The sequence below is a fragment of the Misgurnus anguillicaudatus genome, chromosome 19, assembly GCF_027580225.2.
Source record: "Misgurnus anguillicaudatus chromosome 19, ASM2758022v2, whole genome shotgun sequence".
Classification (NCBI taxonomy): Eukaryota; Metazoa; Chordata; class Actinopteri; order Cypriniformes; family Cobitidae; genus Misgurnus; species Misgurnus anguillicaudatus.
In genome coordinates, this window is record NC_073355.2 from 46,017,899 (window position 1) to 46,042,352 (window position 24,454).

General features: G+C 36.3%; 1 protein-coding gene across 3 annotated transcripts; it reads left to right on the plus strand.

The window, feature by feature from the left end:
• The first annotated feature begins 5,764 nt into the window (after nucleotides 1-5,764).
• On the plus strand, nucleotides 5,765-23,456 carry LOC141351202 (dual specificity mitogen-activated protein kinase kinase 4). Of its 3 annotated transcripts, XM_073857772.1 has the most exons (12): nucleotides 5,765-5,949; nucleotides 10,795-10,827; nucleotides 13,559-13,661; nucleotides 13,747-13,921; nucleotides 17,005-17,124; nucleotides 17,206-17,325; nucleotides 17,419-17,470; nucleotides 17,562-17,689; nucleotides 19,931-20,008; nucleotides 20,117-20,265; nucleotides 22,638-22,683; nucleotides 22,797-23,456. In XM_073857772.1, exons 1-12 carry the CDS (start codon nucleotides 5,835-5,837, stop codon nucleotides 22,908-22,910), a joined length of 1,233 nt encoding a protein of 410 aa, XP_073713873.1. In that variant the 5' UTR covers nucleotides 5,765-5,834; the 3' UTR covers nucleotides 22,911-23,456. The 3 variants fall into 3 exon arrangements, with proteins under 3 accessions (XP_073713873.1, XP_073713874.1, XP_073713875.1); XM_073857773.1 differs by lacking the exon at nucleotides 10,795-10,827; XM_073857774.1 differs by lacking the exon at nucleotides 10,795-10,827 and having other exon boundaries at nucleotides 13,571-13,661.
• Nucleotides 23,457-24,454: the final 998 nt, after the last annotated feature.

A 24,454-nucleotide genomic window follows, 5' to 3' on the forward strand; every position in this document is an offset into this window, starting at 1 on the left:
TGGTGGATAAGGAGGAAGAGTATGAGGAAGGAGTGTATGAGGAGAACGAGTATGAGGAAGAGGCGGTAGATAAGGAAGAGTATGAGGACGAATGAGTAGATGAGGAGGAAGAGTAGAAGGAAGAGGTGGTAGATGAGGAAGAGAAAGAAGGAGTGAATGAGGAGGAAGAGTATGAGGAAGAGTATAAGCCAGAGGTGGTAGATGAGAAGAAGGAGGGGATGAGGAGGAAGAGTATGAAGAAACGTGGTAGATAAGGAAGAGTATGAGGAAGAAGGAGTGGATGAGGAGCAAGAGTATGAGGAAGAAGGATTGAATGAGGAGGAAGAGTATGAGGAAGAGTTTAAGGAAGAGGTGGTAGATGAGGAAGAAGGAGTGGATGAGGAGGAAGAGTATGAGGAAACGTGGTAGATAAGGAAGAGTATGGGGAAGAAGGAGTGGATGAGGAGAAAGAGTATGAGGAAGAGGAGGGGATTAGGAGGAAGAGTATAAGGAAGAGGTGGTAGATGAGGAAGAGTATAGGGAAGAAGGAGTGAATGAGGAGGAAGAGTATAAAAAAGAGGTGGTGGATGAGAAGGAAGAGTATGAGAAAGGAGTGAATGAGGAGGAAGAGTATGAGGAAAAGGTATAAGGAAGAGGTGGTAGATGAGGAAGAGTATGAGGAAGAAGGAGTGGATGACAAGGAAAAGTATGAGGAAGAAGGAGTGGATGAGGAGGAAAAGTATAAGGAAGAGGTGATGGATGATGAGGAAGAGTATGAGGAAGAGGTGGTGGATGAGGAGGAAGAGTATGAGGAAGAAGGAGTGGATGAGGAGGAAGAGTATGAGGAAGAAGGAGTGGATGAGGAGGAAGAGTATGAGGAAGAAGGAGTGGATGAGGAGGAAGAGTATGAGGAAGAAGGAGTGGATGAGGAGGAAGAGTATGAGGAAGAGGTGGTGGATGAGGAGGAAGAGTATGAGGAAGAAGTTTGGATGAGGAGGAAGAATATGGGGAAGCAGTAGTGGATGAGGAGGAAGAGTATGAGGAAGGAGTGGATGAGGAGGAAGAGTATGAGGAAGAGGTGGTGGATGAGGAGGAAGAGTATGAGGAAGAGGTGGTAGATGAGGAGGAAGAGTATGCAAAAGATGTGGTGAATGAGAAGGAAGAGTATGAGGAAGAGTATAAGGAAGAGGTGGTAGATGAGGAAGAAGGAGTAGATGAGGAGGAAAAGTATAAGGAAGAGGTGGTAGATGAAGAGGAAGAGTATGAGTAAGAAGTAGTGAATGAGGAGGAAGAGTATGAGGAAGAGGTGGTAGATGAGGAGGAAGAGTATGAGGAAGAGGTGGTGGATGAGAAGGAAGAGTAAGACTCCCCGAACAATTAAAAAATCCTTTTAAAATGATATGGCTTCACACCTTGGGCCCTAAAATTTATTTTTATGCCTCCAATGTCAATTTGTGCAGTAATTGATGCAGTAATCTTAATTTATTTGTTTGTTTACACGTTGTCTTTTATTCTAGATTTTCATCGTTTTGTCGCTCTGTATGTGTTTGGATCAGTTGGTGTCGTTTTAATCAGCGCTGCTGCTCTGATGACTGAACTAATACTGAAAACAGGTGAGACAACACACACTTTATTAATATCGTCCTCATCTTCAATAATGAAAGCATGTTTGTAATTATTCTCTGATAAAACCCAAATGCAAAATGGCTGGATAAATGACGTCACTGGGTAGGTCAAATGAAAATGAATCTACCCAGATCAAGATAACTTCACCTACTGTTACATCATCGCATCATTTGCTCCACCCACTGGTGTGCAGTCTGAGGGGCGAGTGCATCTGGAGCCCGTTTCTGAAAAGAGGTTTAGTAAATACTGTGTATATTATTCCTAAAATTAGTCTTTCTTCTGTTTCTTATCAGTGAGTGGTGAGCATGTAATGATGGATCTGAGATTTGTTGTCTTTACCTTTGAATGTGTCTTCATCTTCTCTGTGATTTTAGGACAGCTTGCATCTGGTAAGTAAAAACTGAATGTGTTATTCAAATCATCAATTTTCATATTATAACCTGATCTCTGGTTTTCCGTCTCTCACTAAATACATTCTGTATTATCTATCAAAACAGTATAGAAGTGTATGAATGTTGACACAAATCTGACCACTCGTGTGTCTCTTTTAACTGAAACAACAATTCATCATTAAGTGTTGACTTTTTACAGTCTCCCTCTTTTGGAGATCTTTTTAGTAAATATCTTTTCTCTCACATTTCTGACCTTACAGAGATTACAACCTGCCTGCAGTCTTATAAAGTTTGTATCATTTATAAATGTGCATTAATCCAAAACATTTAGCTTCATATTACAAGATTCGTCAAAATTTATACAAATATAAAAACATGTTTTGCTCTTAACACAGAAGACATTGAGATCTAAAGTAAATTCATCCAGAAGATCACAACAGAACAAAAACCAAGATTCACAGGTGAGGATTTTATAAGATTACATCGATGTTTTAGTTAATCGACAATATAAGACGTCATTTATATCCAATCTATCCTCCAAAACATATGATTGTTTTGGTCATTTGTCCATCCTCCCAAATACGACCAACATGCGTGTTTACTAAATTATTGCCTCTACCGGCAGCAAGTGAAATTTAATATATTAGGGAATGAAATTAAATTTGGGGGTATAATTTTGCTGTGAACTGCTGGCCACTAGAGGGCAGTAATTCCTTACACGTACCTTGACGTTGTATTATATCCTATAAATCTTTATGTTTGGAGGACAATTTATTAATATCATGTTGAATTATTGTACAAAAGCAGACAAATTTAGTAATATTGTTTAAAACATCCTGATAATAGGAGGATCGGGTGACACTCGAGCTACTGCATCAAACCAGAACACAGCAGAATTCAATAAACAGAATCCTCAACTGAAGACTGAAGATCACGAGACTCAGATTCATGTCTGATTCACTGATTCAATGAACAATGAAAGAAGATCATTCATCCAGATTCATCACAAACACTCTGATCATTAGATCAAATTCTCATTTTTAGTGTTTAATTTTTTTCTACTCATTTTTACTGCCTTTTAATGTACATATGTATGTTTGATGGAGTAAATGCTAAATATATATGTGTAACTGAACTCAAATGTATTTCTTCACTATACTGTACATTGCTGATATTGTTCAGCTGTATTATATTTGATATTTTTTATATATATTTTCTTTTATATATTGATGTTATGGTTCTTTGGAGTTCAGTTTTCAGTTGTACAGTTTTCAGTGTGATCTCAGCTCTGTGTTCATGTTGTAACAAATAAACAAATTAAATTGAATGGAAACATTGATTCTCACAGCAGTGAACAACATCTCTCTGAATGTCTACACTAATAAGCTGGTGTGTGGTTGGCGTTCTGGAGCAATATGGCTGCTGTCACATCATCCAGGTGGTGCACATTGGTGGTGGTTGAGAAGATCCCCGTTTCATAAAGTACTTTGAGTGCTCTGGAGAAAAGTGTTATATAAATGTAACAGATTATTATTATCATTAAACAATAACAGCCAGAAAACTAGACTCTAGAAAATTCCAATAAGATCAGATGGGATAAAACGTGCATTGATACGAGAATGAATCAGACTAAGGTTTTTGTATATTTAAATTATTTGTATTTAAAGTGTATGCTAACTGGGAAAAGCAAAACATGTATTATAATTTATTGTAAGGGTTAAAGGGGACATGGCACAAGTCTTTTTTAAGATGTAAATAAATAAAATATAATAAATAAAATAAAATAAATCTTTGGTGTCCCCAAAGTACATATGTGGAGTTTTAGCTCAAAATACCATATAAATAATTTATTATAGCATGTTAAAATTGCCACTTTGTATAGGTTTAAGCAAAAATGTGCCGTTTTGGGTTTGTCCCTTTAAAAAGCAAATGAGTTGATCTCTGCACTAAATGGCAGTCCTGTGGTTGGATAGTGCCGATTAAGGGGTGGTATTATCACCTTCTGACATCACAAGGGGATTTTTTCACATGCTTGCAGAGAATGGTTTACCAAAACTAAGTTACTGGGTTGATCTTTTTCACACTTTCTAGGTTAATAGGTGCACTGGGGACCCAATTATAGCACTTAAACATGGAAAAGATCAAATTTTCGTGATATGTCCCCTTTAAGTGGAATGTGTTTCTATTGCACTCCACTAGATGGCACTGTCGTGTTAAATTTAACTGCTGTTATTCATTCACATTGTTTTGTTGCTAATAAATAAAAATCAAATAAAACAATTAGACCACAAAAATGTTTAACAGCTTATGCTATAAGTTAAAAGCCTTACAATATGAATATCAGATTGTTTTTTAAACCAAAAAGGAGCTACGTGGTTTAAGACACAATTGTATTATATCAAACAAAGTTGTTTGAAGGCTTATCAATAACAACCTTTACTCTGTTTAAATAATCATTATAATAATCTAAACACACTGATCTTTATAATGGTTTTGTTTTCTGGTGGATTAAAGCATTATGGGAAAAATGATGTTTACAGCATAAATAAATCATAATGTAAAATGAATGCAAAGAAAAACAAATAAATACATCTGTAAATGACAAAACATCTTTGTCCTTTAACACATACTTGGTTTATCTTTTAGAAAAGATTTGTCATTCTTGTGTGAAACTAATAAATAAAAAGAGCAAACTAATGTGACAAACAGCTTACATCAGATCATGAGATCCTATATCTATACACTCACTGAAAAAAATCACTTTCTCAGTATTTTTGTCTTGTTTTCAGTAAAAATATCTAAACATTTTTTAAAAAAGACACCACAATATACAATTTAAGTGAATTAAAACAAGCACAAAAACAAATCTGGCAATGGGATAAGAAGGTTTTTCTTGAATTGTTCTCGAATTAATATAATATAATGATCATAAATCTGTCTCTTTTTCTATTTCAGTGTTATAATTGGGTCCCGGTGTGATAAATGTAATACGTATCAACCCAGTTACTTATTTTTGGTATACCACACTCTACAAGCATGTGAAAAATAGGTCATTGAAATTTGGCTCCCCTTGTGATGTCAGAAGGGGATAATACCACCCTTTATCTGCACTATCCAACCACGCCACTGCCAAAACGGCACATTTTGAACATGTTATAATAAATTATGATATTTTGAGCTAAAACTTCACAATCATACTCTGGGACACCAAATATTTATTTGACACTTTAAAAAAAGTCTTGTTAAATCTCCCCCTTAAGTGCTTAAGAAAAAGTTTACTTATTTCAAAATGTTTTTTTTTTTCTTACCCCATTGGCAGATTTTTGGCTTGTTGTTTAACTTAAATTTCATATTTTTTGTCTAAAATCTAGACTTATTTTCTTAGCTAATATTGCTTATCAAGGAAATACAATGTTAAGATATTTGTACAAAAACAAACAAACATGCTTTATTGAGTTTTTATTTATTAGTTTTAAAAAATGTACACTCACAAACACTTACACTTTGTTTTATAATGTATTTTTCTACATGATTAAATGTTCACATTTTAATAATTTGTTTACATTTTATTTCTTACTACTATGTACCATTTTTATATTAATTTAGATGGCGAATTATTTTATTTAGCACATTTTTATGCTTTTTTTCTTTATTTGTTACTTCATCTGTACCTTTCAACACAGAGAGAGAGAGAGAGAGAGAGAGAGAGAGAGAGAGAGAGAGAGAGAGAGAGAGAGAGAGAGAGAGAGAGAGAGAGAGAGAGAGAGAGAGATTGCTCGCTCGCTCTAGTTTCTCACTGCATTGCAGCCCGCGCTGGCTGCTGGAACTCAAACCCAAATGGCGACTTCCAGCTCCAGCAGTAATCCACTATCAAACTCCAGCACCAACACGCCACAGCACCATCAGAACCAGAGCCAGAGCCAACACTTCAGCACCATGAGCAGCATGCAGGGTAAGACAACACAACCCGACACACTTATATCCATCTGATGTGATTTCTGGATCGGTGTTTATCAGTCTGATAATGAATCTCTATGTGATGTTTAATGACTGTACTCGCGCATTTGTGTTGAAATGACAGCATACATTTATATATTTAAAGGCTTTTTATGTCTTACATTTAACGTTAGCTTTAGTGTTTCATGTATGCAACGCTAAATGTCACCTTTAGTTTTTTTACTATCACCAAATAAACCTGTTTAATCTAATGTTTACCTGATCCGAGTTTAAATAAACATCCGTTTCATATCTTCAGTTATAATTTCAGTCAGTGTCATGTTAGCCGCACCGCTAACACAGCTCGTGACAAACACTGACAGGCCTGTAAAAATGTCATTTTCTCACACTAAATGCGTTGTTTACTAAATATACTACATTGAAATTCATATTTTGTATTTTTGTGATGTTATTAGTGTTGTATTGATATATTTATCATCGCTGTTAGTTTTCTGTCACTGGCGTTTGTTGACATTATTGTAACTAGCTGACAGGCTAACATGCTAACGGCACGTCATTGCTAATGTAAACTAGAAATAAATATGAGTGTTTTAGGGATTTAAAGCTTTAGATTTAAAATGTGTGTTGTTTAAATAATTGTGTTGATCACGTATCTGTTCGTATAATACAAAATGACACTTTTAAATGGAATATAACCTTTATAAGGACATAATGTACCAGAGTAAATGAATGTATGAATGAGTTTGTGTTAAAATATGCTAATGGTTGAGTTGTGTTTGGTGTTTGGGATAGTAACTATAATAGATTGTGTTTTTGATTTAATGCTGGTTAATTTAGTTACATTGATTAACCACACAGTAATATGTGTATGTGAGTCCTGATGAAAATGATATTTTAAACATCTGTGTGGAGATCTGTGTACATCACAAACAGTTTAATAAGTTGGCAGGATCTATTAACTGCTACCCTCTTTCAGTGATTTTAGGGTTTATTTTGGTGATTGTAGATTAAGAACTGAGCTGATAACTAGATGGCTGTGGGTTCGAACCCCTCAAGAGTTAATTCTGGATCAAAACAAGTACCTCATTTTTCTCAAGAAAGATCCTGTTATAGGTTTACTGTAAGACAATGATTTTGCAAGACCCCATAAATAAACAGTGCAGTGTAGACAGTTCAAATATGAATATTATTATTGTTTTGTGTGGTTTGATGTTAATTAAAGGTCTTGATGATTTATACTTCAGTTTTATGGATCTGTTACAGGTATAATATATCCACTGATCCAGTCTCAGTTCATTGATATACTGTACCTGTGAGTGTTTAGTACAAACAGGTGTGTTTGTTTTGTTTGCAGGTGTTAGAGTGATTCAGGTAGTGATTGACATTACATTCAATGAATTGGATTATTTTGTAGTCATCACATCCTATATTTCAGGAATGCTGTATTATGTTACTGTAATACATCAAAGAGTACCTAATAAAGATGAACCATTATTGAGAATTTAAACTTGAGGTAAAGCATCCATATTACAGTGTTAAAGGGGTCATATGATCTTGCTGATTTTTATTTTTTTTTGAGGGGTGGGCGATAAATGGGTAGGTATGATAAACCAGTAGAAATTTTTCAACCGGTGGAGATTTTGGACTATCGTCTCCATTTAGATTATTCGCCCACGTCCCATTGCTGTGTGTCGCATGGTCACGAAAACTTAATGTTTGTTTTTTGCCGCTTTATTTGCTTTAAATACACATATGTAGGGCTGTAACGATTTATCGTGCAAATGCGCGTTTTCTCAATGAATGAATTTGAATGAATTACAGTGAAATGCCGCCACATCCAAAAGCCAGGGGGCGCTCTCGTGCAGAAACACCCTTTGTGCCACAGAAGAAGTAGTTTTACAAACACTATTCCAGGAAATGTCTACAGGAATATGTATATCGCCGTTCTTCAGATTGTTTCAGGTATTTTCATGATAATAAAGAATATTTTAAATGATTTTGTTTAACGAGTGTTGCTTTTTTAAATGCACATTATAAACGACTCAGACTCGTATTGATTTTAGATTGATAACGGACTTCTTACTGACCAAAACGCCATAGTACACGCACAAGCTGTGCATGAAACACAGAATCGCGAAGCCGTTTCGATTTTAGACAGGTCTTTTTAATGGAACATGCGATATATCGTTACAGCCCTACACATATGCATGTGCGTATAAGCCCCTCCCACTTGTCGCGCACTGATTAACCAGTGGGAAAATTCTGTGACCGCAACAACCCTAGTTGAGACTTCAATTATTGCAAATTTGCAGATTTTGTAAATGCAGCTTTTAACACACCAAAGACATGAAGTAACATCATATGACCCCTTTAAAAATTGTGCACAGGAATTCTAAAACGGGCTTTATTTTTCCTACAAAATCCTTTGGAGCTGAAATATGACTCAGACGTGTGTTTGTGCGATTCATCCATTAGCTCATGTACAGTACTACATGATATATTTTTCTGTGGAGTTACTGCATTGTGTTTTGTTTTGTACAGAGGAACTGCAGTCAGTTTCGTTCATTCAGTTTCAGACCTGAGTTTACTGTAGAGGGAAGCTGAATCTCATTGTAAAGCCTTTCATTCTTGAATTGTCATTGTTAGTGAGTTTTATTCCTCCAAAATGTCTAACATCACTCAGTAGTTATCTGAGGTGTCTGTAGGGATTCAGATTGGGAAGGTTATCAATTGGTTTGATGATTGAACTTTGTATTAAAGCTGAGAAATTTACATAGTCACCTTTTATTTTTAGAAACCTTTAATGTCAGTAATTTTTAGTTGCACATGCTCTCTGGATTTGAAATTTATTTTGACATTGTTGTCTGTTATAAAATAACCTAACATTAAACTTTTTCCCAAAATATTTGTTTTTAGGGTCCGAAGTTCCCAATCGGATGTGTTTTTTATGATAACCCTATCTTTTTTATTGAACTAACGAAAGAAAATATTTCCCCTCATGATGTTTCTCTCCCTTTATCTCCTGCCTCTTACCCACAATCCTCTCTGACGCTGGACCACGGTGAGACCCTACAAAACTATTTCCATCAGAAGTGCAGTTTGTTTCCCCTCCAACTGCAAGTGTCCTTCATAGTTTCATCTTTATTTGCAGTAGATTTCTTCATATTCTGTTGGTTTACTTCTGGTTTTAGTTTGATGTTTGTTGTCGTGTGTGATGTCTCTCTGCATGTCGATATACTTCCCATGTTTACCAGTTTACTGATGCACATCCTGGCACAAAGGTTTGGATTATGTGAGATCATGTCAGCTTTATTAGACTCTATATGGGGTTTGATTTAAAGCTGTATTGTTTTGAAGAGCAGGTTAAGATGAACTTGGTTGTTGTTTGTTACATGGAGGTTGATAACATTGTTTTGATGTCTCTCGCTCACCACCGGCACATCTTTTAAGAATCCATAAAAGACGTAGCTGTAACATTCTGTTGTTTGGGTGTAAAACGTTGTTCCAGTTAATAAAAGATTTTATTAGCGATTGTGTTTTTTGGATTAACATGAAATCAAAATGTTAACGGGACATTCACACGGGGCGAAAGCGTCAATGCTTCTCATTTACTTTAAATGGGTGATGTCATGCATTGCCAAACTGAATTGTTGGTCCGCCGCCGTTGCGTTAAGCCCAATTTATAGTTGTGCGAATGTGCGTAAGCTCTACGTCGTAGGTTATCCGTAGCCTGTGCATTCCTCTGCGTAGCCTGACCTGCACCTAGCGAAATGTTTAACAGCGTGTCAGTTCTACGCGGACCACAAGCGCTGTGATTGGTCCACCAGAACCCCTCCCGTCAGGTAAAAACTGCGTCATAGATATTTCAGTTTGCGACGGTGAAAATAAAGATGGGCTAAGTTGAGGAGTGATTTAACTCAAACTGCAACAAAAGTCCCTGTTTATTTACATCCATCTTTGCTGGTCTTCTCAAATCATGCACAACAAGTTGCTGTATCTTTTTCGTTTTTGGGTTAACTTGCCAAGCTTCTCCTTCGTTGACGGCCGCGATGCTAATGTGGTTACACGCGTGGATACTGCCTACCAGTGGTCTGTGCGTGTGTTTGCATGTCAACGAAAACCGACACATAATGTTCAACTTCTGCCGCGAGCAATGACAGTAAAGGGCTCATTATAGTTGTACGTAGGTCCTAATGAGCCCTTTACTGTCATTGCTCGCGGCAGAAGTTTAACATTTCTCAACTTTTCAAGCCCCAACGCGTGCGTTAGTCAATCAGATTGCATTATGCAAATAACCTAGTGCGAGCCAGCTTATTACGTTTAAGCAAGACCGGAGTATGTTTGGCATATGCCACTGTGATTGGCTCTTGGCCACGCTTCAGACAAGCCTTCTGTCAAGCGTTACACTTTCGCCCTGTGTGAGCAGCAAGAAGGAGAGTCTAAGCAGCATCCATACATAATATCTATGATTCGAACTACTAATCCACTTGTTCAGTTATGATTGGTTACATGTTTGTGACTTAAAAAGATAAGAGACTCTCTTTGGAAATCTCCAATTTTATGGAGAAAAGACCCAGCAGTGGTCTCAAATGATCAATTCGCTCATGGTTTGTTCTAAAGCATATTAAAAACACCACATAGACATCTAAACAACAATAAAACTTGATTTTCTCCACAAGGGGATTTTAATTATATGTATATTACCTTATTACATAAATAAAATGGGTTACCACAAATTTCATATTGAGTTACATTAATATGAATGATGCAGGCAACAAAGTTAACATTTGTTCAGAGGTTGTGAGTGTTGTGAAGTGTTAATTGTTCTTCTCATCACCAGGGTTTCAGATAAACCTTTCTGGAGCTCCTCAAAGTAAGCCAGACTTTCTGACCAGTATTTGATCCCTATGCTGTCCTCTGATCCACACACACAAACTAATCTCTTCACACGTGGATCTGCTCGACTTGTGTCGCTCTGGGACTGACCGCTCTGCATGCTAGAGGTGGCGGGTGTTTGCTGCTCTGTCCACAGACATCAAACAATATTACATACTGTTATGAAATATGATCTTTGATTGACCTTCTGGCCACTGGATATAGGAATAATGCAGTTTTTAATGTGCCAAGAGGTGTAGAGTAAATATATAATACCGCCTGGTTTCTATTGAAACCTCTCATTTTGACCTCAATTATCTTTTTAAGTTTTTCATGCACTTGTAAAAATTCTTTGTTGCACTTCCAATTTTACGTTTAATCAACTTAAAAAACAAAATTTGGATCAACTTAAAACAATGACTTCAATTGCTAACGCGTAAAAATGTAAAAAAAAAAACTGGTAACCTAAAATATTTTAATATTTTTAACTTAACATTTTCACTTAAAGTGATACAATTTAAGTTACAAATATTTAAATATTTTAGGTTATTCTAGGTGTTACCAATTGAAGTTGATCCAACTTTTACTTTTTACAGTCGGGAGGTGCTATAAATTAAAGTCGCCATGTAACGGAAGTAGCGATTGCCTTATTTTCCAAGTGGTGATGTATATCCGAGTGAATCCGGCTCCTGAAATGGACGACTGGATTTGAATGTGTCCATTGAGATCTGATTGGATCATTTGAAGTTGGATTGTGTTGCTAATTGCTAATCGCAGCGATGGTCTCCTAGGCCCCGCCCACCTGCCATACCATATGACCGGAAGTAAAGAGAGATCATTTTGAGGAGATTTGCGTTCTTGATTAAAGATTATGAGGGCACGTGTTTGTTTTTTTTTAATAATGAAGCTCACAGATAACTAATTTGTGAAAAAATACAACAATATTACAAAACAAATTACATTTTTTTTCATGGTGACTTTAAAATAAAGTTGAATTAACTTATTCAACTTTATTTTCATTATAGCAACTCCCCACTAGTAAAAAAGTTTAAATAAATTGTATATTGAAGTTGATCAAACCTAAAAATGGAAGTGCAACAAGGAATTGTTTACAGTGTGATTAATGTATACGTTTGGGGGGGGGGGTTCACCCAAAAATCATTTATAAAATTATTCACTGCATTGAATTTAAGCCACTTCATTACAGTACAAGAGCGAAAATCATTTAGGTCTGCAATGACATTAAAGTAAGGAAAATAAAATATATGTTTTGGGTGAACTGCTCTTTTCAGTATTAATAGTGGCTCATGCATTGTAAATATTGAATGATTAATTGTGTAGTTTTTTTGGGCAATATTACTTGTCACTGAACGGAAGCATTAGTTCCTGTTTTATTTTTGTAGTCTACCCACAATCTTGTCGGAAGATATTACGTGTGTCTCTTTCCAGTCTTAGTAGAGGTTTCTTATGAATTGTGTAAAATAAGACTTTGTTTTATTGCATAAGTTAGTCTGCCTCAGTTCACATGCCACGTTATCGACCAAGTAGTCATTAAAATCAACATTATTACAACACTAGTCAGTATTACAATTCAATTAGATTATCAATTTGTTTTATATATATGAACCAAATATAACGTGAAGTTTATGAAAAATCTAAAAGTCTAATGCTTATAGCTTCAATTGACTTTAGAGAAAAATAATTTACATTTAGACAAACAGTTTGTCCTCACTTTCATTTATTAATCTTGTTAAGTTGCAAATTGCAATTAACATTTACTTTTAGTCAAGTTCATTTTCAGATTACTTTAATAATCATACACATATCCGTTTCAGAAACTCACATGGGTTTTGATTCAGGAATTGCTACTAACCAGTGAAGTCAAGATTATTTTGGGGTTATCTGAGTTTTTCCCTGTCTCTACAATCTGCATTTTGTTTTGGAGAACTGAGAGAGATGTTTTTGGCATGTGAAGCTCTCAGACAAACACAAACTTGTTGGGACATGGACACACATGCCGTGAATTCAGAAATGAATGTTGTTCCTCTGGTATTCAGATCCAAACCTTTATGTGGTACTTTTTGCAGTAATTTAAGTTTGCATCTAATAAGAATCTTTAATTTAAAGTCATGGTATCAACAGATAAGTTTGATTTATGTTTTTTTTTCATGTTATTTGCATTGGATTGGTTATTGTGGTTTAAAAATACACTGCACTGCTTTCACACTACATCTGCACTACGGCTGTCTCGCACACCTCTCGCTAAATTACAGAATCAGTGCATTGACGATCATGTGATTGATTTTAAAGCAAGTTTGTGATCTTTTTCGTGTCGGGATGTGATCAGATCTATTCTAAAGTTCTGTTCTCTGCTCTGATTGGATGACGAAGGGGAGAGATGTGATTGGTTGGTTGTGATAAACGCAGGGTTCAAGCATGTTGGACCACAATCGCTGCCTCCTGCTGCCAGATTTGCTAAAGCTATGAATCACATTGTGTAAAAACTGCAACATGTCCAAAATCTGATGGCTTTAGGAAATCTGGTCCCTGGTTTTCCTCTTTTGGTGCTCAGATGTGCATGACTTTAGTGATTATCTGTACACTCATGACCCTCCTTCATCTTCTGTGGCTTAGTTAGAGATCTCATTTATTGGTGTCTGTGTTTGTTTATGCTGTTTTCCCTCACTATACACCGAGTCTCAACTAAAGGTGTCTTGCTCTTCTATTAGGTAAACGTAAAGCCCTGAAATTGAATTTTGCCAATCCTCCGATCAAAACTACTTCCAGAATCACCCTGAACACGGCCGGACTTCCTTTCCAGAACCCACACATGTAAGTACAGCTTTGTGTCTGATCAAGTCTTTAGTTTTGTGTCCTCATATATTCAGCTGTGATCCTCTTCTTCTGTGTGTTTTAGAGAGAGGCTGCGAACCCACAGCATCGAGTCGTCTGGGAAGCTGAAGCTCTCACCAGAGCAACACTGGGACTTCACCGCAGAAGATCTGAAGGATCTCGGAGAGATCGGACGAGGAGCGTATGGCTCGGTCAACAAGATGGTGCACAAACCTAGCGGAAAAATCATGGCGGTCAAAGTAAGAGTGATGTCATCTCATATAGCAGACGCTTTCATATCTATATATATATATATATATATCACAAAAAGTTTATACGCTGGGGTTGCGTGGTTTTTCATGCAATTTGAAAAAGAAATATATCGCAAAACCAATATAGCATGATATGTTTAGTTGAAGGACAAGACAGATTGAGAAGTGTGTTCAACTTCATGTTGCGTCACAAGAACCGGCATATAGCTGACATTAATACAGCAAGAGTGAATCATGAATTTCATTGATGTAGCCGTTTCCATTACCCTTCAAATTGGGCATATTGAGCAAATTGAAATGGCGAAATGAAAATGCACCCGATGGAAACGTGTTAAATTTTGCATAAATTTGCAAAACCCATATGGCATGGTATGTTTGGTTGGAGGACAAGACAGAAGAAGTGTGTTCAACTTTATGTTGCATCACAAGAACAGGCATACAGCTGACATCAAATACAGCAAGAGCAATTCATGAGTTTCATCTATGTAGCCGTTTCCATTACCCTTCAAATTGGGAATATTGAGCAAATTTAAATGGCGAATTGAAAATGCACCAAATGGAAATGTGGTAAATTTTGCATAAATTTGCAGTAAAGGTTGTTATGCTCGAGTGAGGGGGTTTTTCAGGTAGTTTGAAAAAGGAGCATGTCGCAAAACTGCAATGGAACCATTTTTTTAATGCATTGGTGCGTAAAAGTCACATGATCATATTAAAAATATGGCATGATATGTTCGGTTGAAGAACAGAACAGAAGAGGTGCACTGCAAAATATGACTTTCTTACTTAGTATTTTTGTCTTGTTTTCAGTAAAGATATAAAAAATTCTTAAATTAAGATGCATTTCCTTGATGAACAAAATGACCTAGGAAAATAAGTCTAGTTTTTAGACCAAAAATATAAAATTTAAGTGAATTTGTACTAGGGATGCACAATATATCGGCCGACATATCGCTATGGGCCGATAACTGCTTATTTTTACTATTATCGGTTATCGGTCTGATAACAAAATTAGGCCGATAAATGAAAGCCGATAAATGATGGATTATTTTGGTTTGTTGAACCACTTCACTTGCTCATTGCTGGTCATGTGAAGTTTTGATTGGTGCTTTCTGTGACATAGCACGAAGATGACACATGTTGCGGGCTTAAGAAGAGTATGCTAGTCTAGCGCAAAGACAAGATGTCCGCGGTCTGCGAGTTTTTCATTGTGAAAATAATATGAATATTTATCGGCCTATAGATATCGGTTATCGCCCCCCAAATTTAAAGAGTTATCGGTATTGGCCAAAATTTCCATATCGGTGCATCCCTAATGAAAAAATCTGCCAATGTAATAAGAAATATAATAAGTGTTTATGAAAAAAGTAAACTTCAAATTTCAAGAAAATTTTTCATATTCCATTGGCAGATTTTTTTGCAGTGTGTGTTCGACTTCATGTGGCGTCACAAAAAAAAACGTCATGAAGCTGACATCAAATACATGAAGAGTGATTGGTGAGTTGGCTGCTCTGTACGTTTTCGAGTCGCTCTTGCGGTATTTTGATGTCATGCGCTTGTTGATCTGCACGGTACTGTATAAAGCCAAATACACCAGGTGCCAACAAGATTATGCTTGTCGCATGACATTGGTTAATGGAAACGGCGTAATTTCGCAATAGTTTTTGTCAACATTTAGAATATAGCGATAAAGTTTTTCGCGAATCTATGTAGATGTTTCCATTACCCTTCAAATTGGGCATATTGAGCAAATTGAAATGGCGAATTGAAAATGCACATTAAAAGTTTTTATGCTCGGATGAGGTCATTTTTCAGGTCGCAAAACTGCAATGGAACCGTTTTTTTTTTTTGCATTGTGCGTAAAGGTCACATGATAATTTTAAAATATCCCACTATATGTTCGGATGAAGGACAGGACAGAAGAGGTGTGATCGACTGTGATCACAAAAATAAGACCGTAAATACAGCGAGAGCGATTCATGAGTCGGCTGCTCTGTATGCTTTCGAGACGCTCTTGTGTTATTTTGATGTCATGCGTTTGTTGGTCTGTGCGGTACTGTTCAAAGCCAAATGCACTCTTTGCCAACAAAATTACGTTTTAGTCAAATGACGTCGGTTAATGGAAATGGCGTGAATTTGCGAAATAGTTTTTTTAGAAAATATCGCTAAAGTCTTAAGCAAATCTATGCAGCTGTTTTTCATTACCTTTCAAATTGGCCATATTGAAAATCCACCCAATGAAACACGCTCGAGTGAGGTGGTTTTTAGGCAATTCGAAAAAAGAATAGATCGCAAAACCTGCAGTGGAAACTTTTCACATTTACAGGTCACCTGCCACGTGTTAACGTCACATGATCATTCTTTAAGTATGATTGGTTGGAGGACAAGACGGAAGAGATGTGTTTGACTTCATGTGGCATCACGAACCGACATGCGCATGACATCAAAATACAGCGAGAGCATCAGAGCCGATGGTGTAGTGCGCAACGCTCTGACGTGGTGTGCTTTTGGTGACACGAATTCGATTCCCGGTTCGTGGTCATTTGCCGATCCCATACGCCTCTTTCATCCATGTACTTTCCTGTCCTCTCCGTAATTACTGTTAAATAAAGGCAAAAATGGCCAAAAAATATTAATTTAAAATACAGCGAGAGCGATTTGTGAGTCGCCTGCTCTGTATACGTTACTTTCGAGTCACTCTTGCGGTATTTTGATGTAATGCGCGTGTCTTGCACGATACTGTATGAAGTCGAATACACCTGTCGCCGTGTTTTTTTATGACTTATAGTGATAAAACAAAATTGCATACATTGGTTATTAGAAACGCAGTCATTCCGCAATATTTTTTTGACGACATTTAGAAAACAGCGCTAAAGTTTAGAAAGTTTAAGAATGTGATCTCGTCTGTTTTAGGTCCAACTAGGTTCTGATCACTCATGGACCTCAGAGATCTTTGATAGATTTTCAAGAAGCTGGTTTTAGTGACAAAATACGCAATGCATTTTCAAGTTTTATCTGTGAAATAATGGGTTTCCATCTCATGTAAAGTTGATCTGTGTGTGTTTGTCTGACAGAGGATCAGGTCGACGGTGGATGAGCGAGAACAGAAACAGCTGTTGATGGATCTAGATGTGGTCATGAGGAGCAGTGACTGTCCATACATCGTCCAGTTTTACGGTGCTCTGTTCAGAGAGGTGTGTTCCCCGCCTATGCTTCAGTATCTTACACGCCTGTTTTGAAAGATGTGAGCCAATGAGTTTCTGTTTGTCTTTCAGGGGGACTGCTGGATATGCATGGAGCTCATGTCTATCTCCTTCGACAAATTCTACAAATACGTTTATTCCTCTTTAGATGAAGTGATTCCAGAGGAGATTTTAGGAAAAATAACATTAGCTGTGAGTCATTATTTCTTTCCATCTGACATTATAGTAAGTGAAGCATTTATTGTTGTGATCACTGATGTTCTCTGTTCTTCTGGGTCACGGCAGACTGTGAAAGCACTTAACCACTTAAAAGAAAGCTTGAAGATAATTCACAGAGGTAAGATGACCTTTCAGATGTGAGATGGTTAGGGTTTAGTCCTGTTTATATCTGTTCAGTTTAGTGAAGCTCTCTTCTGGTCTCTCTGCAGATATAAAGCCATCAAATATCCTCCTGGACAGGACAGGTAACATTAAGCTGTGTGATTTTGGCATCAGTGGACAGTTAGTGGACTCCATCGCCAAAACCAGAGACGCAGGCTGCAGACCATATATGGCAGTAAGACCTATTCACAATATCATTTTTCTAACCTGTCAACCATTTCTTCACTTTATCGTTCGTTCACTCATTGGGTTGATCGTTCATTCATTTGATTGTATGTTTACTCAATCGTTCGTTCGCTTGTTCAGTCACTCAGGCCATTTTGCAAACGGAGGCTGCATCCTCTGAAGGTCACATATGCAGACTTTATAATTTTTTATATTCCAAAATAAGACATAATTAAAGACTTTGTGAAATATGCAGGCTACAAATGCAAACTTCAAAGGATGCAGCCTTCCATTTAAGAAATGGACCCTAAAATTTCGTAACTCATTTATCCGATTGTTCGTTCGCTCGTTCATTAACTTGATTGTTCGTTCATCGTTCAGTTACTTGATTGTTTGTTTGATCGCTCAGTTATTCGATCATTCGTTCCCTCATTCATTTACTTGATTGTTGTTCGCTCGTTCATTCACTCGATTGTCCAGTCACTCATTTATTCACTCAATTGTTTGTTTGATCGTTCAGTCACTTGATCGTTTGTTTGATCATTCATTTACTTGATTGTTCATTTGATTGTTTAGTCACTCGATTGTTCGTTCATTTATTCATTTACTCGATTGTTTGTTCCCTCATTCATTTACTTGATTGTTTGTTCGCTCGTTCATTCACTTGATTGTTTGTTTGATTGTTCAGTTACTCTATCATTTGTTCACTCATTAATTTACTTGCTTGTTCGTTCACTTGATTGTTCGTTCACTCATTAATTTACTCGATTTTTCGTTTGATTGTTTAGGCGCTCGATTGTTAATTTCATCGTTCAGTTACTTGATTGTTCGTTTGGTCATTCAGTTACTTTATCATTCATTTATTTACTTGCTTGTTCTTTTGCTCGTTAATTCATTTACTTGAATGTTTGTTTGCTCGTTCATTCACTCGATTGTTCGTTTGATTGTTCAGTTACTCTATCACTCATTCACTCATTCATTTACTTGCTTGTTCATTCACTCGTTCATTCACTTGATTGTTCGTATGCTCATTCATTTACTCGATTTTTCGTTTGATTGTTTAGGCACTCGATTGTTAATTTCATCGTTCAGTTACTTGATCGTACGTTCACTTGTTCAGTCACTCGATCATTTGTTTGCTTGTTCAGTCACTCGATCGTTTGTTCCCTTATTCATTTACTTGCTTGTTCGCTCGTTCATTCACTCGATTGTTCGTTTGATCACTCAGTTACTCAAACGTTTGTTTGATCGCTTAATTACTCTTTTGTGCATTCACTCGCTCAGTTACTCGATCGTTCATTCGTTCATTCAGTTCCTCATTCATTTGTTCACTTGTTCAGTCACTTGATTGTTTGTTTACTTATTAATTACTTGATTGTTCATTCCCTCGTTCATTCACTTGTTTGTTTGTTTGCTTGTTCAGTTACATAAATGTTTGTTCTAAGTAAGTCACTTAATTATTCGTGTACTCATTCATTTACTCGATCGTTTGTTCACTCATTCATCTACTCATTCGTTCGTTACTCAATTATTCATTAATTTGATTGTTTACTCATTCATTCGAGTGTTCATTCACTTCATCACTCAATCATCCATTCACAGATAATTACATTGTGTGTGTTATAGTGTCTGTTCCTTTGTCTCTGTGTCTGTGAATGAGTCTCGACTCTGCTGTACAGTTGTCTGCAGTAGTAGATGATGTCATCCTCTAATCCGAGCAGCATGATCTCATTCAGAGAATCTTCCCATGAGGACAGACTGCATGATGATGTCATCAATGAGTAGACATCAATAATGTGTGTGGGTGTTGCTTATGAATGAGATCATATATGTACAGTTATTATGTAACACACAAACTCTCGTGTCTGGAAGGAAGGAAGCACATCTGTTTTTCACGTTGTAAAGTGTCTGGACTCACACTCACAGTCTGATATCTTTGACACAGATGGGCTGCTGTGATATCATAATGCAGAGGATGACAACTGTCAGCACACAGATGACTCACTGGCATATGAGCCAGAATTGTTACAGACATTAATATGATGTGTTGACATATAAACACTCCAACCTTTCTGTAGTATTGATAGTATTAATAGAGCGTTAAAAATGTGTCTGTGACACTTTAGTATGTTTTGTGCATTATTCTTTGCCATATAAATGCAGACCTGTCGCTGTCTGTAATGTAGTTAATATTAAATAACACAAATGACTTTAACATTGACTGTATATTTAATTTCTGTCTGTCTGTTAGCCGGAAAGGATAGACCCCAGTGCTTCCAGACAGGGTTATGATGTCCGATCTGATGTGTGGAGTTTGGGAATCACGCTGGTGAGGATCATACGTCTTTTAATGTGATTAACAGTCTGTATGACTTCAGATGAGAAGTTTGTGTATGTGTGATATTGAAAGTCATTTATTTGTGCTTTTGTGTTTCAGTACGAGTTGGCCACAGGACGGTTTCCTTACCCGAAGTGGAACAGTGTGTTTGATCAGCTGACACAGGTGGTGAAAGGCGACCCGCCTCAGCTCAGCAGTTCAGAGGAGAGACAGTTTTCTCCCAAATTCATCAACTTTGTCAACCTGTGGTGAGACATCTCTTGTAGTTAGTTTTAATTAATGTATTTTGATATGAAAATTAATATTTAGTTTTAATAAACACCACAAAAACGTAAGATTTTCTATGATGTGATTTCCGTGTGTACCTATGATGAAACACACAAAACTACAACTTACTCAAAATAAAACCCTTAAAGTTTACTGTTATTTGTCATTCGCCACATCCCACATGTCGTCTTTCTGAGCCATCTGTGGCCTTTAAATCAGCAGAAGTTGATATTTGACGGATGTTGACTATTATGGAGTTTTTTATGATGCATTTTGTATAAATGAAGCATAACTCTTTCCCTGCCATTGACAAGTAATCTGATCAATTAAGAGACGAGGATGCTAAAGACGAGTTTTTAAGGCAATCCATATTTTAGCTATTATGCAGTAGGTGGCGCTGTTACCTATCCAGCATCCACGGATCAAACAACAGTAAATACTCTTTTTATGTTTGGATCACCATTCTGAATCTTGATTTTTAACAAAAGCCTTTAACAAATTGTGACCCGTGCTGGAAAAATGAGTCGCAATGCGCACCGTCTAATTTTGAGCTAGATGCAAAAGAAAGTATAAATGGGTCAATGACGTGACGTTAATTCTTTTGTAACCATATGGATAAATAAATTTTTTTTAAAGTTAAAATTTCTGGTTTTATTTCATTTTGAAAGAATAGTTGGGGGATAATTGGAAAAATGTCAATGTGATGTAACCAGTCTGTGTCAATTGGTGTAACTAGTATTTTTTTATTAAAATATAAATATATTCATAAAAAATGTGGAATAACAGGGCTCCAGACTAACTTTTTTCACTAGGAGCACAGTGGCCCCGACTGAAAATTTTAGTGGCGCAACCAGAAAATTTAGGGGCACATACCGTAAATCAACATCAAATATTCACATTTCTACTAAGTAATACCCCGTATTACTAATAAATACTTTGATGATAGATGCAGAAAGTCTGTTTTAAATTCCGTATCACATCACAAAAAAAGGTCAAATTTACTGGTCGCACATTTGCGACTGGATGTAAAATTCAGTGGCACACTCTCAAATTTTGGTGGCAAAATGCCACCATTTGGTGACAGTCTGGAGCCCTGAATAAAATATAATCATCGAGTTTAGTGTAATATGATTTGTTTTTACATAATTTGTCAAAGATTATTTCGAAAACAGAGCTGTTTTCAGCATATGTCAGGACAATATTACAAAAGCGCATTAAAATTTACATATAGAAATGACTAATAAAATTATATTTTAAAAGTATTATTTTTTTTACGCTTACATGCCATCAAGGTGGATAAAATATTTAATATTTCTCATTTTTTGGCGCAATTGGAGGTTACACCATTTGACCTTTTTTAGGTCCATTCAGTCTTAACTTTCATAAAAATAATGCAAATGTATATTTTATTACATAAAATTAACATAAATACACTGTGCATTGAAATAAACCTGATGCATGCTTTAAAAACTATTTTTTTATTTATTTAATTTCTCATCTTGCAAACTGGTTTTGTCCTGACCCAAATGTCGATTTTGGTCAAAATTGAGGTTTTCATAAAAATAAGTAGATTAAGCCCTCATCTAGCGATCTCAATGATCTTAAACATCTGGTCATTTAGTCATTAAACATCTAAAATGATCTTTATTTGTACATTTTCTAAAAAGTGTACCGTCCTAAATCTAATTCAAAAGATGCGTGCATCCACATGTGCTTGACATTTTGGTTTCGGTTTTAAAACATGCAGGAATTAGAAAATAGAACGCAGGACTTGCTTGATGTTAAAATTGATATCAAGAGCGACAAGACATGAAAACAACCTTACCGCAAGGTGATAAATAACATAAAGATAGCATGAAATGTTTTTTTTTAAGCAGAGGGTCTGTTATTTCATTATTTTGATATATTGTATGTTAATATATTTAAAGAAGAAACATTTTCTTGAAGGCATTAACATTTTGTGACAATCATAAAAAATGCTGGCGCTGGCTGGCAACCTTTTGAAAAAAAATTGCTGGTGGGGAAAGAGTTAATTGATGACATTTGTACTACTATTTACTGGAAATGTTTTGCATGATTTAAAATTCACCTGCTCTTAAGTGTCCTACATTTTCTTGCAAAGTCGCACCTTTTCCGGTAAGTGGTTTTATTTTGGTCATTTGTGGCTGGTAAGAAATTGCAAACTTGGCAAACAGGATGTTATGGCCCAGATTTGTTTTGTCTGGTCACATACAGACGCCCCCTGCTGTTCATACAGAGGAACTTTCTGATTAAGTTTCATAGGAAATTGCATTTGTAATAAACATTGTGATAAATCCCTCTTTAATCTTGTTTTATTGTTCTTGTTTAACAGCCTTACAAAAGACGAATCTAAAAGGCCAAAGTACAAAGAGCTTTTGGTGAGTTCCTGATAAAGTGACACTTTTTTTTCTTATGCATTTAACAGATGCTTTTATCCAAAGCGTCCTAGTTTCGCCATGTATTTCCTAACATTTCTCTCGTTTTACTGCAGAAACATCCCTTCATTCAGATGTACGAGGAACGTAATGTAGATGTGGCCAGCTACGTCTGCAGGATTTTAGATCAGATCCCTGCGTCTCCCAGCTCACCGATGTACGTTGACTGATGAAGACGCCGCTGGATATCAACACGGGCAAGAAATGTTGTAAAGATTTGCTCCATCACAGAACTGCAGTATTAAACCATGATAAAAACCCATCCAGAAACACCGTCTGCAGAAGAACGGTGTTCGACTCGAGCTCAACTGTAAGATACCTCCAACCCATCTCACAAACACACACACACGCACACATCCGTTAAGAGTAAATATAATAGTGTCTGAATAAACGTGACGGTCTTGTGGTCGGAACGCCTCTGATCTTAAATATGGATGCAGAATAATGATTTTAAACGATTATAAAATGAAATATTAAGCCTGGAATTGTATTTATACTTCTGAAATCACTTGTGGAATATATGATTTGGAAAAGCTTTGACATACTGGAATATTATTTGTGTCTGGTCCCCTCCTCATCATGTATGTGCTATTAAACATGTTTTGTATGTTAAAGAGGTTTGTGTAAGGATGCAGGTTTGCCCTGGGTTTATATCCTCATCCAGTATGTGTGAGTATGTGCTGTTATATCAATAAAACTGAGGACGATTCAAACCACTTCGTTCGTGTTCTTTTACTTCTTATCTAACACTATAACGCAATTTTGCACATTTCGAGGGAACTACTACATAATGCATTTTAATTTGGGTTTCACGTCACCTTTTAGTGTTAAATCTTGTTCTGTACACACACACACTTCAGTAGTTTACGGGACTCATAACTACAGCATTCTACTACCGTATTTAGTCCTGTAAAATGCAAGTAGGGGTGTAACAAAATAACCAACCAGTGATAAAAAAAACAACCATGATTGCAGCAATTGTGTTGGTACTAAATGATATGTGACCCTGGACCACAAAATCAGTCATAACTTGCACAGGTATATTTGAAAAGTTTGGTTCAAAAAAGCGATAAACGCCATTTGAAAAAAAATGAGTTACTGCCACAATCAGTATTATATCAGGCCAGTATTTAAAAGTAAATTCCTAATTTTAAGCAAAAAACAATATCCACTGTGTTATTCTGTCATCTTTTCTCCCTTTTTTCCCAAAACGCAATAAACGCCACTCCTCCTTTTCTGCAGAATGCATTAAATCTGCTCCACAAATTACAGCGCACCGTTCCACGCAATGTAAACAACAATGGTGGCACATTGAGTACAAGTTTTCCTTATCTACTTTGTACTTTGTGATCAACAAACAAACAAAAACAAAATAAAACTTTAATAGCATTGATAAACCTGTGATGGGAAAGAAACGTAAGCCATCAAAATCTAATAATTTACGTGAGAAGCACTCGAGACGGTTGCTTGCATCAAGCTTCCCATGCACATTGACCCCAGGGGATCTTATGAAAAACTTTCCATTATTTTACTTTAAGTCAACGAAAATCAAGCAGGACCAAAACATTTCACAGCTGTTTGCTGTCAAAAAAGTTCAGCGACGACGTCTTAAGTATAACCGCAGCAATGACAGTCTTCTTAATATGACAAAGTGTTTTGATTAATGTCATTGTTTATTTTTATCCGTGTACCACTAGTCAACTAAATGAATATA